The sequence below is a fragment of the Onychostruthus taczanowskii genome, unplaced genomic scaffold, assembly GCF_017590055.1.
Source record: "Onychostruthus taczanowskii isolate IOZ18803 unplaced genomic scaffold, ASM1759005v1 scaffold54, whole genome shotgun sequence".
NCBI classification, from domain to species: domain Eukaryota; kingdom Metazoa; phylum Chordata; class Aves; order Passeriformes; family Passeridae; genus Onychostruthus; species Onychostruthus taczanowskii.
This window is the reverse complement of record NW_024503013.1, coordinates 1,508,627-1,524,806: the sequence shown is the minus strand read 5'-3', so window position 1 is coordinate 1,524,806 and position 16,180 is coordinate 1,508,627. Positions and strand designations below refer to the sequence as shown.

Sequence of the window (16,180 nt, the reverse complement as noted above, 5' to 3'; positions counted from 1 at the left end):
AAATGATCCCGTCTGGAATAGTTTAATGCCAGTTAGCTTATTTTAAAGACAGATTATAAAGCTCAACATGACTGCAAAGTGCTCAGAAGAAAATGCATACAAGCACAGTGCTATTGTTGAACTCATAGCAGCAGAGACTGATGCAATTTTTTTGCTATAGAAATGCAAACTCAGAAGTCTCTGTCAGCCACAGCTGCTTCACAGCAATACATGGCACTCCATAAAGTCTTTCTGTTTTCCCTCTCAGTTGAATAGGTCAGAGGACCTGATATCACCTGATATCTTGCCTTATCTCTTTACTGTCTTCATTCCGTTGCCAAAGTCTGTTTTAGCCTGTCTCTGCCTTTCTCAAATGGCTTCAAGCTACCTTTTACCTGGGCCTTTTTCTTGCTTGGGAACCCAACTGTGATTGATTTCTGTGTTCCTAGCCTGCTTAATGCCTTCTCCACACCAATCTTTCCCATAAAACTTTCTGGATTAGCCAATGCACATGAGTAAATTGAGGGATATTTCACTGCTGACTGCCTCAGTTATTACAAAAACTATCTGCACATAACAAGCAAAGGCACCTGCATGTGCACAAAATGGTGTGTGCACGAAATGGTGTGTGCCCATGTCCTTTTCCTTCTCTTGCATTTGGTAACTGACTCACAGGACAGCAAAGTCCTTTTTGTCATAAACTGACAGTTCTCTCTGAGGACAGAAATCCACAGCTTGATATTTTGTATTTTCATGCACATTTTATATTTTTAGGCATTCAAAAGCCTTGAGCTGGAATGAAGTTATGATAAAACATCATGAAGAACTTTGATCAATTTGTGCCATAAAGTTGAAGGTGATATGCAGATTCAATAATCTCTGACCCAGTAGTCTGAAGTTTCCAAACTGACATGGAGGAATATCTGTGGATCCACTTTTGTACTGATCAGGCTTTTCTCTCCGGCTGTAGATCACAGCATGGGTGCAGTGTGAGCTGAGGTAGTAGACTTTGATGAAGAGGGGTCTAATAACAGCCTACAAAAAACTGGGGTGTGACAGAGGTGATGGAGTGGTGTGAAAGGATATAATGAGGAGCAACAGCCCTGTTTACAGCTTTGGAGATTCAGACTGGACACAAGAAAAGACTTTTCCATCAAGAGATTGGGTCAACCCTGCAACAGGTCACCTAGAGAGGTGGTGGCGGCTCCATCCTTGGTGGTTTTTAAAGCTCAGCTACACAAAGCTGTGGCTGACACAGTGACCTAGTGTTGGTGGTAGTCCTGCTTTCAGCAGGAGGTCAGACTGGACACCTGCAGAGATCTCTCTCACCCAGTGCTTCATTTATGTTCATTCTTTGATTTAAAAAAAAAAGAACCTGAATGCTATGAACTACTAAGCTACTGTATGTTATGACAGATCCCTGAAACGGGATGGTTTTTTGACCTGCCCTTAGCAAACAGACAAAGAATTAGACAAGATTGCAGCTTTTCAGATATTTTAGGGTGGGTGCCATCCCCAGTCTTATCAACCCTTGCGTGCAGAATAAGCATGCCACAGTAAACAGTTATAAATATTTCTCCAATTCTTGCTGAAGGTGTATTTTTTACTGAAATAGAGGAAATACAGCTGGTAGACACCCTGGGGAGGCTTCCCTGCTTGTCCCAGTTCCGAGGCAGGGTTGAACATTCACATGCTATCCTTGGTAGCCATTTCCTGTTCCTCTAGATCTTCAGTGCAAGAGATTTCAAATCAGCTTCCCAAGACAGTTTTCTGGTCCCAGAAAACCAAGGCATCCGTAATGGGTTTAGGGCTGGCTAAACACTAATGCAGCCACTAGAAATTATTTACTCATTTCTTGCTGTGAGATATGGATTAGGAGAAGGATGACAAAACAGCCTCAAAACTTTAAAGGGTATAAAGAGAACTTTATTAACAGAACTAAAAGAGAAATTATAAGAAAATGAAAATAAATCTTCAGAACACTTCTCTTCCTCCCACACCCTCTTTTCTTTCCCCCTGACAACATGAAGAGATAAAACTTGGAACTTTTAGTCAGTTTACCACTTCTAAAATAATCTTTCTTTAGTTTACTTAGGGAGAGGAGTCTCTCTTGCCATGCTGTGGAGACTTTTTTACATGAAACAGTTTTTTCGTGGCTTTAATGTCATAGTGAATCAGCTGCCTGGGAAAGGAAAATTTGTTTGCAGGGTGAAGGTCTTTCTTATGCTTTCATCTTTCTCAAGCTGCTTCTATGGGCCACATCAGCTCATGGGGTGCTATTTTCAGGGTAAGCTGTTTTAGCATAAAAACATAAGTTCTTTTTTGTCTCTGGGAACAGAGGTTTTTCTTCTTCTATCCCTGGGGCAAAGTTTCTAATTTCTCTTATGTTTTGCTGTTTAAGCTTTTTATTGGATTATAGATTTTTAGCATTTATATGCTTTAGCATGAGTGGGTTTTTTCATGGGCTGTGGGTGAATGCTGCATTTCTTTTTGCACTTTATGAATTATAGGGAAAAAATGAAGTTTGATGTATCAAAAAATATATCTCCACTATATCCTCACAAAAGAATTTCAGCCTAAGACTAAGGCATCTCCTTAATCCTCTCCCATCTAGAATTTGACATCTTTACTGACTTCAGAGTTCTTTGTTGTTTTCTCTACGTGCCTTCACTCTTATTTTCTCCTGATTTGGAAGAGAATTAGTGTTTGTAGGTTCATTTGTTCTTAAGCTTTATCAATTGAAACAGTTTTTATAGTCTTGCAGCATTGAAAGGTTGATCTCATCTATGTCTGCAATTGAGGAATGGCTGTGTCTTTTGCTGCTGGTTATGTGGTCCTCGCCGGCACCGTGCAAGCCATGCTGGCTGCCAGCACCGCCCCTGCACTTTTTCTTCATGTGAGGCAATGGGAAAAAGAAACAAAACTGCTCCTGCTGCTTTTGTCTTTCTGTTAGCAGCATGGCTGGCTAAAAGCAGCTAAGCACATCAAGTCTATTGCGAATCATGCTGAGATAGCTGCAGCCACGCAGTCTCAGCCACACGACTGCTCCTGGACTGGGCCAGCAGCACCTATTTTTGGCCCTGGCCATTCCTGGCCTTGGGGCCATCTCCAGTGCTGGCTGCGGGGCCAGCCCCAGCGCTGGTCCTGGAGTTAAGCAAAGTTTATGTGAGAGCCACGGCCGCACGGTGCTGTCTTGGCCACGCTGACTCCGGCCAGCAGTCCTGGCTGCGCGGTCATCTGCAGTGCCAGGACAGTCTCAGTGGCACAGCCTGGGAGCAGCAGAAATTCCAGCCAAGCAGCACACCAACCCAGCTGCACAGGCTGTGTGAGCCCGGCCTGGTTAGGCCCGGCCCGGCTGCACGGGGCCTGCCCAGGCCCAGCGAGTTACTTCTTCAGAGGCCAAGAGAGCTTCCCCCCTCTAGCCCATCCTTTAATGTGTTTTCATAGAGGCGTATCCAGCTCTTCTAAGTGGTTTAACTAGGTGTCAATCTCCAAAACTTGCCTGCTGATTGGTTAAGTGGGTGCCAATCTTCCAAACTAGCTAGTTGATTGGCAGGTCCCACAGGGAACCACCCCCCAGCTGAAAGCCGGACTTGGTTAAACCGGACAGTATCCGCCTTCCCTTCCACTCCAGGCCTTAGCCCTGACTGCCAGCCAGGGTATCTCTTTGTGGAGTCATGGTTTTGTTACAGATATTCCCAACGGACAGACAATTGTCCATTAACAACTAAAATGAAATTCTCTGGTAATTTCCTACTAACACAGGTTTAGTACTACAATTTTAAATAAATTCAATTAAACATCCCAGCTGTGAATAATTCAATTTTAAATAAATTCTCTGAAGGGAACAGGGTCTGTAGAACAGGCTTATCTGTGTATGTCTTACCGGAAACATTTCTTTCTACAAAATTGATTCTTCTTTCATTAAGGTATAAAACTGCTGAAATCTGGTGCTCGCTGCACTGCAGTAACCCAAACCTCCCTGTATGTTTCCTGAGCAGAGAGCTGCCATGTGCACGGGGAAGTGTTCAAAGTGCATTGGGATCACTCTCTTCCCACTGGCAGTATGTGCCATTTTCTCCAACATTCTCCTGTACTTCCCCAATGGACAAGTACTGCAGCTCAGCGAGATAACTGATTTGGTCTGGTTTTTCCACGGCATTCTGGGAGCTGGGATACTGGTAAGAGATTAATATTTCTTGTGAGTTTTGTTCAGTTTTGTTTTAAATTTGGGGCCAAGAAAATCTCTGTTTAAAAAAGGTCGTAAAAATGTGTTTTGCATAAACATGTGAACAGGTTAAATGAGAAGCTGTGTATGTAACTGAGAAAATGCGTTTAAGGCAAAAAAAGTGCCTAGTCAAAGAAATACAAAACATTCCTGAAATAAATATCAGGACTCCAAGTTAGGAAGAAGCACTAGGCCTGACTGCTCACTGTAGAGAAGAGTTACATGAGTGTTCATCCTCCAAGAGTGACAGCAAAGCTGAGGTCAGCTGGAGAAGATGAGTTTTCACTATTGTCTGCACCCCATGTTTCTCCTTCAACTGATTTTATGTACACACAATTCACAAAAACATTATGGAGAAAACTGAAACATATTTCAGCAGGTGTTAGAGACCTAGCTAACACTTGACAAATGTGGAGCTGCAAAATGGCTTAATAAGCTAAATGCCTCCTGTTCCCGCACTCCCACCCACCTTCTTTTGGGTTGGATCTGGTTTGAATGTGCTCTTCTATAACTGGTTCTCCATTCTAGGCCTCAGGAAAGATCACTTTTATGTGAGTATCCATGTCTAGAAGAGAACACGTTGGATAATACTTATCTTTCCAGTTCATCAGAAAGCCTGCTCCCTTTGTGCTCTTTCAATTATCTACCCAAGTGCAGTAAAAAAGCTGAGCAAGTAACATGCATATGACCAGTACTGGGCAAACTGGCAGATGGCAAACTGGCACAGAGCTGGCCAAAAAATAAATGCATCTTTAAGAATAATTAACTTAGAAAAAAGTAAATCTCATGCACAGTCAGCCTCTGATGCAGCTGCTGCTTAAGTCTATGAAAAGCCTGCAGTGGATCTGGTTCATACTCATATTTCCCAAAGCAGAAGCATAAGGTCATTCAATAAACTATTCCCCACCAGCAGCTTGCCTGCTTCTTCTTGTGGCTACCACATGGGCCTATTACTCATGCTGAGCTTGAACATAAGCGTGAGTTTGTGGAAGGAAGAAGTGCAACTACATGAGAGACCTTGTGGAAAATTCATATCACTGCAAGCCCAGGAGTCATTGGCGTTCAATGAAAGGAAAGGAAAGATGTAAGACATGAGAGCGTCATTGGCTCATTGAAAACGTGCCTTCTTTTAAGGCTTCCACACAGACTTGCCTGTGGCCAGCACCACATACATCAAAAATGAGAACAGCTAGTCAGAGAAGAGGAAAAATTTGCATTGACCTTCAAAACACAGCATTAAGAGTAATTATTGATCCACAAACAATGCTGTTGAGTGTACACATTTTCCAGAAAACAGCATGAGAAATGCCCACAGGTAAGGGGAAAGAAAGCGTTATCATCAGCTCCATCTTCCAGGTGCTGGAAGCATGGGAAAATGAAGATTGGCTTTTCAGTGTCCTAAGGAGTTAAAACAAGGGACAGGATGTCCCACGACTGGAGTCTGGTCCATATCCTGACACTACAGTGAGGAAAGATGAAGCTGCAATACGTTCCCCCATGCACCTGGACTCCTCCCAAAGGAAACTGAGGCAAGTCATGCCAACAGGTTGCCTGATCTTAGAGAATCTCCCCACAACTAGGACACAGCCTCCAGAGTCAAGACCATGGGAGAAACTTCAGAGCAGCCTGGCTTAGCTCTGTGAGCCAGTAAACTTCTCTTTACCTGGGAACTTCATCTGTAGACTGATACAAGATGGTCAGCACACCCTTTGGCTGAGTAGCCAGCTCTACCCTTTCCTCCTCTGCTGAATTTCTAATGGAAATTATATGACATGAAACCATCTCAATTTCCTTATTTCAAATATTTAGGATGTACAGAGAGTAAGACTCACTCTATATGTCACGGTAACGCCTTTCCTCATAGAAAGCCTCTGTGCAACAGAAGGAAATGCCTGACTGAGTCATGGCTCACACACAGCTCTTGTTTTACTGACAACAGCCAAACCCAGCAAATTCTCATTCCCATGTCAAAAGGCAGGTGTTTATAATCAGGCACTGCATAAAAAGAAAGCTGCCAAGCAAATCCTTCATCCTGAGCCAGGCTAATAGATGATACAAATGTGTTTGCCACTTAGATGGGAAACCTCAAAAGCAAAATGACAGCCCTGGAGGAAAAGGAGTGTCGGTTTGATGGGCAGAGGTATTAGCTCTCCTTCTGAGTGCCTGACAATAGAACACTGGGGCTGAGGCTGCCTTGGGGACCATTTGTGATTATTTAAGAGCAGACTTCTTTGCAGGAAGAGGAACACCTTTTTAACCTCAGTGCTCTACTTCTGCAGGCTTCCAGATGTGGTCCAGTCACCACTGTAGGTGCTGTAGGTTGCCTCTAGGGTGTGCATAAAAGGCAACAGAGAATAAATCCTTTGGAAAATACTTAGGAGCCTACAAATCTAAGCAAGTTTCATAACAATGTCCCACACTGTTCAACAGAGATATTCACACTACACACATAAATTCTGTGGGCTTTGTTCTGTGGGCAGAATGTCATGGACATTCTGCTCTTCCTGTCCTACATGAGAGAAAATCTTGCCGGCATCTAGTCAGGCCATTTTTACAGTTTTTGTCTTTTATATTTGTTTGTTTGTTTGATTGATTGATTTATTGACTGACTGATTAGGGTTCTCCTTCTTTCATTAACTTTATGGTAACCATTTCCTACTTTTTAAAATACGCCTTTACTTGTGCTGCTCTCTGAGATGCTTTAACCAGCTGTGGTGTGTAGAGCCAAGGCAGTGGGAGTGTGCTGGTTGCACAGCCAGACCCACCCAAGCTTTCTTGCCCTCTGGCTACCAAATTAAAGGCATCTTTTCCTAACTCTTAGAAGTTTCTGTAAGGCAGCATTATATCTCAAGTTACTGACTGCATTGTATTGGTCCAGCTCCATCTGATAATTACCATGGTGAAAGCTTATGTGAACTGGAAGTTCCCCATTGACTGAAGTCCATCTTGTTATTTTTCCAGAAATTTAGCACAAACCGCACCCCCTCCCCAAACCAAAGTCATATCTGTTTCAGGAAGCTCAAGGCTGATTTCCTAATTATAATCCAGAGCAGAATGCTCAGGAGGTTTACACTGACTGTAATTCTTAGTCACTTATGTATCTTTTCTTGGCAGAAATTCAGTTTTCTCAAAACTGACACACCTTTTCCAACCAAAAACCCCAACAATACTGTGATGGATCTTTTTATACCCTGAAAAAAGCCATATAGCTTGAGAAATCAGAATTGATGTACCAGCAATTTTCCAGACAGCTCTAGCTGTAATCCCACACTTATTTCTGGGTAACTCTTCAGCAGCACCAACATCCAAGCAGGTGTAACTCCCAGAGAAGAGACAGAAGGTGACTTACATTTGAGGAACATGATGCCCAAGCTCTTAGAATTTAAAAACCACCCCAGCAGAAGTTCTGCACACTTATTCAGCCTGTGCTTTTCTTACAGGTTATTTTGCCAGCATTCATGATGCTGGGAGCAGGTGGAGCAGGATGTTGCGCTAACAGATGTGGGGTAAGTGGGTATTTGTGTGTTGAAATGGCACTGCAGAGTTTGTGCAATAGCTCTTTAAATGGCTGCTCAGCAGGTGGAAATGTGCAGTGACAAACCGTCACACCACTGTCAGCAGCCATGTCAGGGAAACGGAGAAGAGGAGCTTGATCTGCAGCGTCCCTGGGCTGGGGCTGAGAGCTCAGTTAGCCAACAAGAACGTTATGAGGCAGCTGCTGATATGAGGGAAATCAGCCAGGGCCAGTGCTGGAGACCTCAGGCACACGCTGATGGCAAAGGGGACTGCATCTCATGAAGTAAAATGTGGCTCCAGCTTCCCCTGTTCAAGGCAATCATAAAGACTGAGACAGTTGCCTGTTCCTCCTGCTTCCACAGAGTCCTGTTTCCTCTATACCCTTCCACGGCAATCTGCTTTTCCACAGGTTCATCCCTGCTTTTCTCTGTAGGGATACACACGTCCCCCATTTGCATGTCCATGCCAAAAGCGTGAGATGCTGCATCTGGCACTGAGGAGCCAGCACTGCTTCCTGCAGTTCTGACCAGTAGCTCACACGTGCCCAAATATTATGCATGTGAAATGTGAAAATGCAATTTAGGCTCTCTGACATCTAAAGAAAGGCCAGAGAGATGTTTTTCTTGATAATTAAGAATATTATAAAGCAACATATTATAAAGGCATCTCCATTCATCCTCAAGCCCTGGGCACAGACTTCTGTGTGGCTATCATTATTGGCAAGAATAAACTGACTTAAAAATTTTTTTGAGTCTGTATCCTTCTCAGAAGCAGCCTGGAATGAGAGATTCCATGCAATAAAGCATGTCTCTTCTGTACTCTTCAATTAATATTTAGTCTGATCCATGAGAAAACTTTTGCCTCTTTAAAACATTTGACTTAAATTAATTCATGATTCATAATACCAAAATAGCATTCTTTATTAGAATGTCACACATTAGCAAGCACATCCCAAGGGACATGCCATTACATTGATTTTACCAAATGTCACATGCACAGACAGGATGCTGACAATGGCCAAGCAGGCCAGTTGCAGAGCTGGGGTGAGATCCTAGGCACCCTGCAAACAGTGCCTGAGCCAGCTGCTTTGCTTGACTTTGAGTGATGTAGAAAGCAGTGATGATATACAGCCACTGTAGTGGTTCCTATGCTCACTGAATCTGTTAAGTCACAAGGGAAAATCCAGCTGAACTGGGCTGAGTTCACACAACATCTCAGGTGTCTCTTCTCCATCCTTCATACCAGCCCTAAATATTACAGAGCCAAGAGTCAAACTTCCCCAGGCTGGCTGGCTTCACTCCCCAGCCCAAGAACACAGGTGGTAGCCCAGTGTCATCCATCAACCCACATCCACAGACCCACCATGATCCTCCATTCTCCCCCTCCTCTTTCACTGTCTGAGCCATTCCTAGCAGCAGTACATCAATGCCAGATACCCTGTCTGCACCTTCCCATCACTAATTGGTTACCTACAAGCTGTTCTCCTCTTCTTTATTTGCTGTTATGGAGGAATAAAGTAGTTATTAAGAAAGTATTTTGATCATGCACTGATATTTTGTAGAATACAAAATGAAAAATCACAGAATCATTAAGGTTGGGAAAAAAACTCCAAGTTCATTAAGTCCAAATGAATGTCCTTCAAATGAATACCACCATGCCCACTAAACCATATCAACAAAGTGGCTGATGGCCAAGTGATGAAGCTACCCAAACTAAACTGGAAAACAGGCTTGGTGAGGACAGTCTATGAAAATGCTGTCTTTTTGGGCACACACCCTCTGGAGTCATACACCTCTGTGAGGTGGAAAGGGTGAAGCTCTATCCTCTATATTTTAAAGAGTCTGTGGCTCAAAGTAGGGATGCGATGAGGACATGAGCGAAGAGTGAGTGGCTGTGAACAACACTAAAAACAAGTTTACCCTGCACAGCTCCTGGGGAAGAGTGATTTCCAAACATTGAGAAAGAGGTTAGTGTTGCAGGGAGATCTGAAGGCTGATGGTCTGTTTCTTCAAGGGAAAAAGCTTCAGGCAAAATGTGCTTTGTGGAGAGTGGAAGAAAATGCACAGACATCCAGAGCAGGGGTGCTCAGATATCCTGACTATAAGGGCTGTATATGCAAGGCAGGGTAGGTGTGGTGTGAGGCCCTGGAGAGCAGAGGCCTCCTGGGATTGGTTCAAAAATCCACAATTTCAGCAACCTCCCAAAGTGCCAGAGCTCCTTGGGAGGTAGGTCTGGATGGACCTGCTAAGGGTTTCCACCTACTGGCAGAGAAACAGCCCTCATGGGACTACTTGGGAGCCTCTGTTAATCCAATGGCAAGTTTGGGCACCTTTCTGCTTTGGAAATCTTAGGTATAAAATGATAAATTACACTTGAATACTCCAAATTGCAGAATTGCTTGTCATAGTAAAAAAAGGAAAAAAAAAAAAGGTTAAAGAATTATTACTGATCAGACTTACTGTTCAATCAAAACACAACATTTTGCACAGTGCAGGGACTCTGTTCTATTTTATTTTGCCCAATTCCTGGTTTAATAGTTTCAGACTTCATCAAAGCCTTTACACACTGCCAAAGTATCTTCAACGGTAATAAAAATAGTATGTTTCTCATGCTTTTTATTCACTTCAGTGTGTTTTCTAGTTCACAGTGATTACATGCTACATTAAGTTTTTTCATTAATCAACTTTAAATTATTGCTTGCAAACATACATCAATGGCTTCTTGTCCTGCATTAGGGAGTAATGAATTTGGAAAGTAATAGATTTAGAAAGCTTCAGTGTCTTGCAGCTTAGCACGTACACATCTGAAATCATCCACTGCACTGACGTGATGAGGAAAAAGACCCACCCAAAATACAGCTTCTCTCATTGCATCAGCAAACATATACTCCAGTATTTCTAAGTCTTCCTTAAGAGTTACTAGTAGAATAAGAATAGCCATAGCAGCCTTTCCAGACAAACTTAAGCAAAGATATCCAGATAACCAGACAGAATAACAATTCCATAAAAACAAACAAAACAAACAAACAAACAAACTAAGAACACCAAAAAACACTTCCAGACAAAGAAACAGAGAAGAAAGAAATGTGTATGGAGCAAGAACCAGGGTATTAAAGAGCAGCACAAGCTGGGACAGGAGGAACTTGGTAACTTCACCAAAGTAGCTCATACAAACATGCAAAGAATGAATTCTAAGAGTCTTCATCAGCTCACCAGGGACAATTCAATTAAAGGATTGAATAAAGCAGGGAAAATCAGCAAAAATGGTCATCAAAACCTCTTCAGGAGTACAGAACAGGTCAACATCATGGGAAACAAATTTCAACACACTCAAACGTCCCAGCGTAGGCCTCCTGTTGCAATTAAGGACACAAATGAGGAAATTAAATATTTCAATGAGAAGTGCAACTAGGGAAAATGCTGAAAGCTTGAGATGATGAAACGGTTAATAAAATTCTTGGATTTGCACAGATTATGAGGCAAGCCTCCAGAAAAGTCTCCAGATCAGTAGATAAAATGGGGAAATGCCCCTGCTTGTCTAGAAAATGCTGAGGAGAGCCAATCTAACAGCTGCAGCAGCTTCAGACTCCTCTTTCAGTTACAAGTAAAGTCTCTGTCTAGATGATCTTGTACACAGTAAGGGAAATAGTTGGGTTGAGGCTATCAGGCAGTCAACAGATTCCAAATGAGACAATCATGTGACAGAACAGAGTCATCACAGATAGCACTGACAAGCACTACTAGCAGTAACTGCTATCATAAAACAGTAATACCAAAAGGCCATTTGACTTTTTCTTCATAACTCTCTGTGGGATGCCCTGTACTGCTATGCTGTACTAAAATGAATTATTAACATAATTAAGATCCTTCAACCAAGAAGCAGAATGCATAGTTGAAGTAAATGAGAAAACAAGTGGGGAAAAGTGATTCAGAATAGGTAGGAGTTTCAAAGAGAGTATCAGTCACTCCCCTTCACTACAAGGCACGGTTGGTGATCTTATTGTGAGAGACAGTGCATCAGCTACAACCCAGACAGTGTTTTGGTCCAGGACAACAGGCTAAATTACCTACATTTTGCTGACAGTGGAGCTCTGCTAAGAGGCAATTCAGCCAACATGCAGATAAAGATTAAGGAAAGAGTATCCAGCTTTGCAAGAAAAGACTGAGTTGTTAATCAGTTAAGATTAAAAAAATCCCATGAGAAATCCCAGCAACTTTTAACTCAAGGCTTGCTTTAGAGGCAAAACAATACACAAAATCAGCCAATTCACACACCGGCATCGTGCAAGTCCTACAGAAAGCAGTTGGCTGGTAAGCTGGAAACTGCCTTCACCAGCTTGAATGTGTTCAGACAGTGAAGCCTTTTCACGGCTTTGTCAAAAAACTCCAGCATGGATGGTGGATATTTCCATTTGACTGTAGTGGTCTGTGGAACAACTGGGACTAGAAGGTTTCCACCTGCCTTGTGGGGTGGTGGATTTCACCTGGTATTTGCTGGCAATGGGGAATTATGAGACTTGAGATATTTGGCTTCAAACCTGAGTCATGGATGAAAGTATTTTGTAAGTGCTTCCTTGGTCATGCCATTACCCTGACTTTAAGGCAGGCCTGCTGCCTTCTCCCTGCTCCAGGTCTTCCCCTGGTCTATCAGTCTGCTCCAGAGTTTCTTCCCCCACTTGGCAGAGTTGTGAACAAGCACAAACAGTGATTCTTAACAAGATTATTGAGAAGCCTGTCTTAGATGCACCACCACTCGCACCCTCCTGGGATTTTTGTTTCTATAGACAAACAGCAACTGGATACATCCCATTCATTACTTGAAAACTACCCCAGAATGGAGTGAAGGTAACATTTCTGTGGGAGTGGCCAATGTAATACCTGAGTGCATTACGTATGATTTGAAGTCATTGCTGGTTTGTTGCCACATGAAGCACAACTAGATTTCTCAACATGAGAAGTGGTAATCACGTGTCATGGTGTTGCAAAATGAAGGAAAGCAGCAAAAAGAAAGGTTTTTTTGCATTTCATCAATTAGCAAAAACAATTAATATATCTTTTGTTGCTTTCATACCTGGTTCACTAGTTGCTTGCTTTTTTTTTGTTGGTGCAAGGGCTAAGAAAGATTAAGAGTTGGAAATGCCAAGGCACATGATACAGAACAGATCAATCCAGGACTGGCCTCATACTGGCTTTTGAAAGAAAACTCACCAGATTTTTCATAATTGACAGCTTAAGGGTAAAACTCAATAAGTTCTTTAACATCTAGGACAGCTACAACAGTCAGAAAAAGTCAACTATTTTTTATTCCCACAAATTAGGCAGCAGTAGTATTTTCAGCATAAAGTAAGAAACAAGAAAGAGAATTCTTTCTCATTCACTGTGACTTCTCCATGCTACTCAAACCTCTGTGCACACTATGTTGAAGGTCTTCTCCCTTTCAGATGCTGCTGTCAGTGATCCTGTCTGTGATGGGATTCGCAGGAGGAGCATATTGTGTGGTCATCTCTGTGTTGGGGCTGATTGGGGGTCCTCTGTGTGACACAGGTGATGGAGAATACCTCTACCCTTTCAGGAATGACACTCTGGAGTGAGTATGGCTTACAGACTCCTCCAATTTTGCTTTCCCTGATCCCTCCTGTATCTTTTTAAAGTGAACTTGGATTTTTCCAAAATGAACTGATGGTTCACCCTGTGTACACCTAAACTCACACTTCTCTGAGTAGCATGTTCCAGCTGGTCATTTATTTGACCAAGGAATCATCCTTGGGCAAATTGCCTGAGATTCATCTGCTGTGCTTGCCACAAGTCCCTTGTGCCATTTGCACCACGCTTTCAAAATCCCGTGAGCTGTGACTCCCACTGGAGTCAAAAGGAAATATTTGCTTACTGTGCCACATTAATCTGTTAAATTATCAAGAATTCAGCCTGCTATACCTACTTCTGAAAAGCAAAGCAAAAATCTCTGAATCTTTAAAGTCAACCTTGACAACTATGCTCTTGAAATCAGAGCTAGAGATAATGAATGGACTGGGCTGAGATACCACAGCAGGAATGGAGAATGTGGAGACACATTTTAAAACCATTATGGACCTTTTTCTTTAGTTGTTAACATAATTTTGCCATACAACAAAGAGGAGATTCTTGTGCATGCAGCAAAGTACGGATGTGGCTCTCTTCCCTAATTATCAATTGCCTCTCTGCAAAGAGAATTCAGGGGAGAATCACCAGCTTTGAGTAATTATAGCACCATTTGAGACTCACTTTGTGCATCCAGGTTCAGAAAATGAAATGCCAGAAAGAAAACAGAGAAAGCATTCTCAAGTTTTTACTTTCTAATACCTTGCCAATTACTTTCCTCTATCACAGAGACAATTATTTGTTTAACCAGACAACATGGAGTGTTTGTAAACAACCTGAAAACATCATTCTTTGGAATATCGTCCTTTTCTCTATTCTCCTGGTCATCGGTGTGATTGAAACTATTCTTTGTTTCATTCAAGTCATCAATGGACTCACTGGCTTCATATGTGGCACATGTATGAGGAGAAGAAAGGTTGGTATGCAGCAAAAGTGTGCTTTATGTTCTTTCCAGTTTTATTTTTCAGGCTCTAGTAATGGTACATGAGCTGAGAGACCTGCACAGTCCCTGGACGAGCTCCTCTGGGCAGTACAGATGCATTTGCACAGTCTCTTTTTGTCTGTCACATCATAGTCAGGGATAACCGGTCCTCAGATTTTTCTAAACAGCAGTATGACATATTGACATACTCATTGCATGGTTCTGTTGCTATTTAAGAAGACTTCTTAATAAAGAAGTCCCTAGCATATGTGAGAGACAAAAAGTAGAGATGTTTTAAATTGGTCAAACGTAGTAATGTTATTATTTTACAGAATGGAAGAAAACTTCTTCCAAGTTTCATTTATCACTATTGCTTCATTTTAATTGTTTTTTTCATTGTACAAGATATTTGCAGTAAGTCAGATATCCCCTGAAATATTAATTAATTATCTTTCATTCATTGCCTTTCAGACAAATATTTCTGGAATGTGAAAGACCTACAAGGAATGCCAAGACGAGCCCCAAAATGCCGATTCACATACAAGAAGGATAGTGCACTGTGCTGTTTTATTTATGGGGGGACAACAAAAAAAACCCCAATGTTCAGGTGTTTCACAGGGCAAAATTATTTTTTTATAAAGAAGTCAGGGTGAAAAAGGGCTAGATCATTTCAGTCTGAGACTCCACTTTTTCATCTCTCTAAACATACCTACTAAACCTCAGGAACTGGCAAAAACATTAATCTGTCTGTACCTTACTGCTGTACTGATGTATAAAGCACAAGACAGAAGATAAAAGATCACCACTTGCCCTCTCATGTGTGTGGGAAATGGAGTTGTTGTTAATTGATCAGCTGCATGAAGCAGGCGCTCTCTGGCTGATGTAAATAATGTCCCGTGCTCCCCAAATCTCACCACGAACTCACTTGTCTGTTCCTATTAATTTTCGAATGGGGCACTCAGAGATTTGAATGAGGATGAGCAGAGAGTGTATTGAGCAGTGTTTGAGACACTGCAGAGGGAACTGAAGAATGTGGTTTTCAGCCTCTTTCTGCCACCCTGGAGCCAGATCCCCTTGCCCAGGGCACTTCTAAATAAGTTCTTCAGGAGCATCTGAGAGTTGTGGCAGCCTAAGAGGAGCATTAGGGTCACCACAGACAGTAGCGTTTGCAGCAAGACTTTAGAAATGTCTGGTTTAACAAAAGGGTGAAGAACTTCACCACCAAATTTGCCTTCATGAAACTGCCTAAGAATTTCAATAACTTCCACACAGGTCTGTATGGCTGCCCTAGAATAGAGCACATGGATCAAGGAATTAACTCACCAAAGATAAACAAAGATATATGTAGCAATTATGTGCAGCTTAGTAATAAATAGAAGATTTAATCTGAAGGCAGTAAATTGCATCAGCTTTAGTTTTTTAGCAACAGCAATAGCAATCGAGAACTGCATAATTCCCCATCATCACTGAAGAGCAGACTCTTGATCTTGGGCTAATGTCCATGACTGGGAAGTTTCAGAAAACTCCTCATTCCAGTGACTTCCTCAAAGGTTAATTCTTGGACATGAACTGTCAGCCAAACCATGAAATAGTCTTTGCCCATCCTGAATGCATGTAGGCAGCTATGAAAACCTGAATATATTTAAAGCATTTGGAGCCTATTTTTCCTGATTTATGTTTTCTCAAAGTTGTTTGTATTTCTGCACTGTAGCATGGGAACAAGCTCTTTAAATACACTTATTGCAGACATACGTGGCTGCTTGTGCTGTCCTTTAATGCAACATGCAAAATGCTTCACATTGTCCTTTATATAAAATGGAGATGAAAAGGCCAATTGCCTAGATGAGGAGCATATGCATCTTGGAGCATAGTTTCACCCTTAGAAGGAGGAAATTTTAC

General features: G+C 42.1%; 1 protein-coding gene across 1 annotated transcript; it reads left to right on the top strand.

The window, feature by feature from the left end:
- Nucleotides 1–3,979: 3,979 nt before the first annotated feature.
- Nucleotides 3,980–14,802, top strand: LOC121342548 (transmembrane 4 L6 family member 1-like). Its single transcript, XM_041417071.1, has 5 exons — nucleotides 3,980–4,160; nucleotides 7,648–7,713; nucleotides 13,164–13,309; nucleotides 14,089–14,275; nucleotides 14,753–14,802. Exons 1-5 carry the CDS (start codon nucleotides 3,990–3,992, stop codon nucleotides 14,771–14,773), a joined length of 591 nt encoding a protein of 196 aa, XP_041273005.1. The 5' UTR covers nucleotides 3,980–3,989; the 3' UTR covers nucleotides 14,774–14,802.
- Nucleotides 14,803–16,180: the final 1,378 nt, after the last annotated feature.

Bases quoted from the DNA above. Each gene is read 5' to 3' on its own strand.
- LOC121342548 (XM_041417071.1), top strand. From the start codon at position 3,990: ATGTGCACGGGGAAGTGTTCAAAGTGCATTGGGATCACTCTCTTCCCA. The intron at 4,161-7,647 runs GTAAGAGATTAA...CTTTTCTTACAG, and splicing joins TTCTGGGAGCTGGGATACTG to GTTATTTTGCCAGCATTCAT. The intron at 13,310-14,088 runs GTGAGTATGGCT...CCTCTATCACAG, and splicing joins TTCAGGAATGACACTCTGGA to AGACAATTATTTGTTTAACC.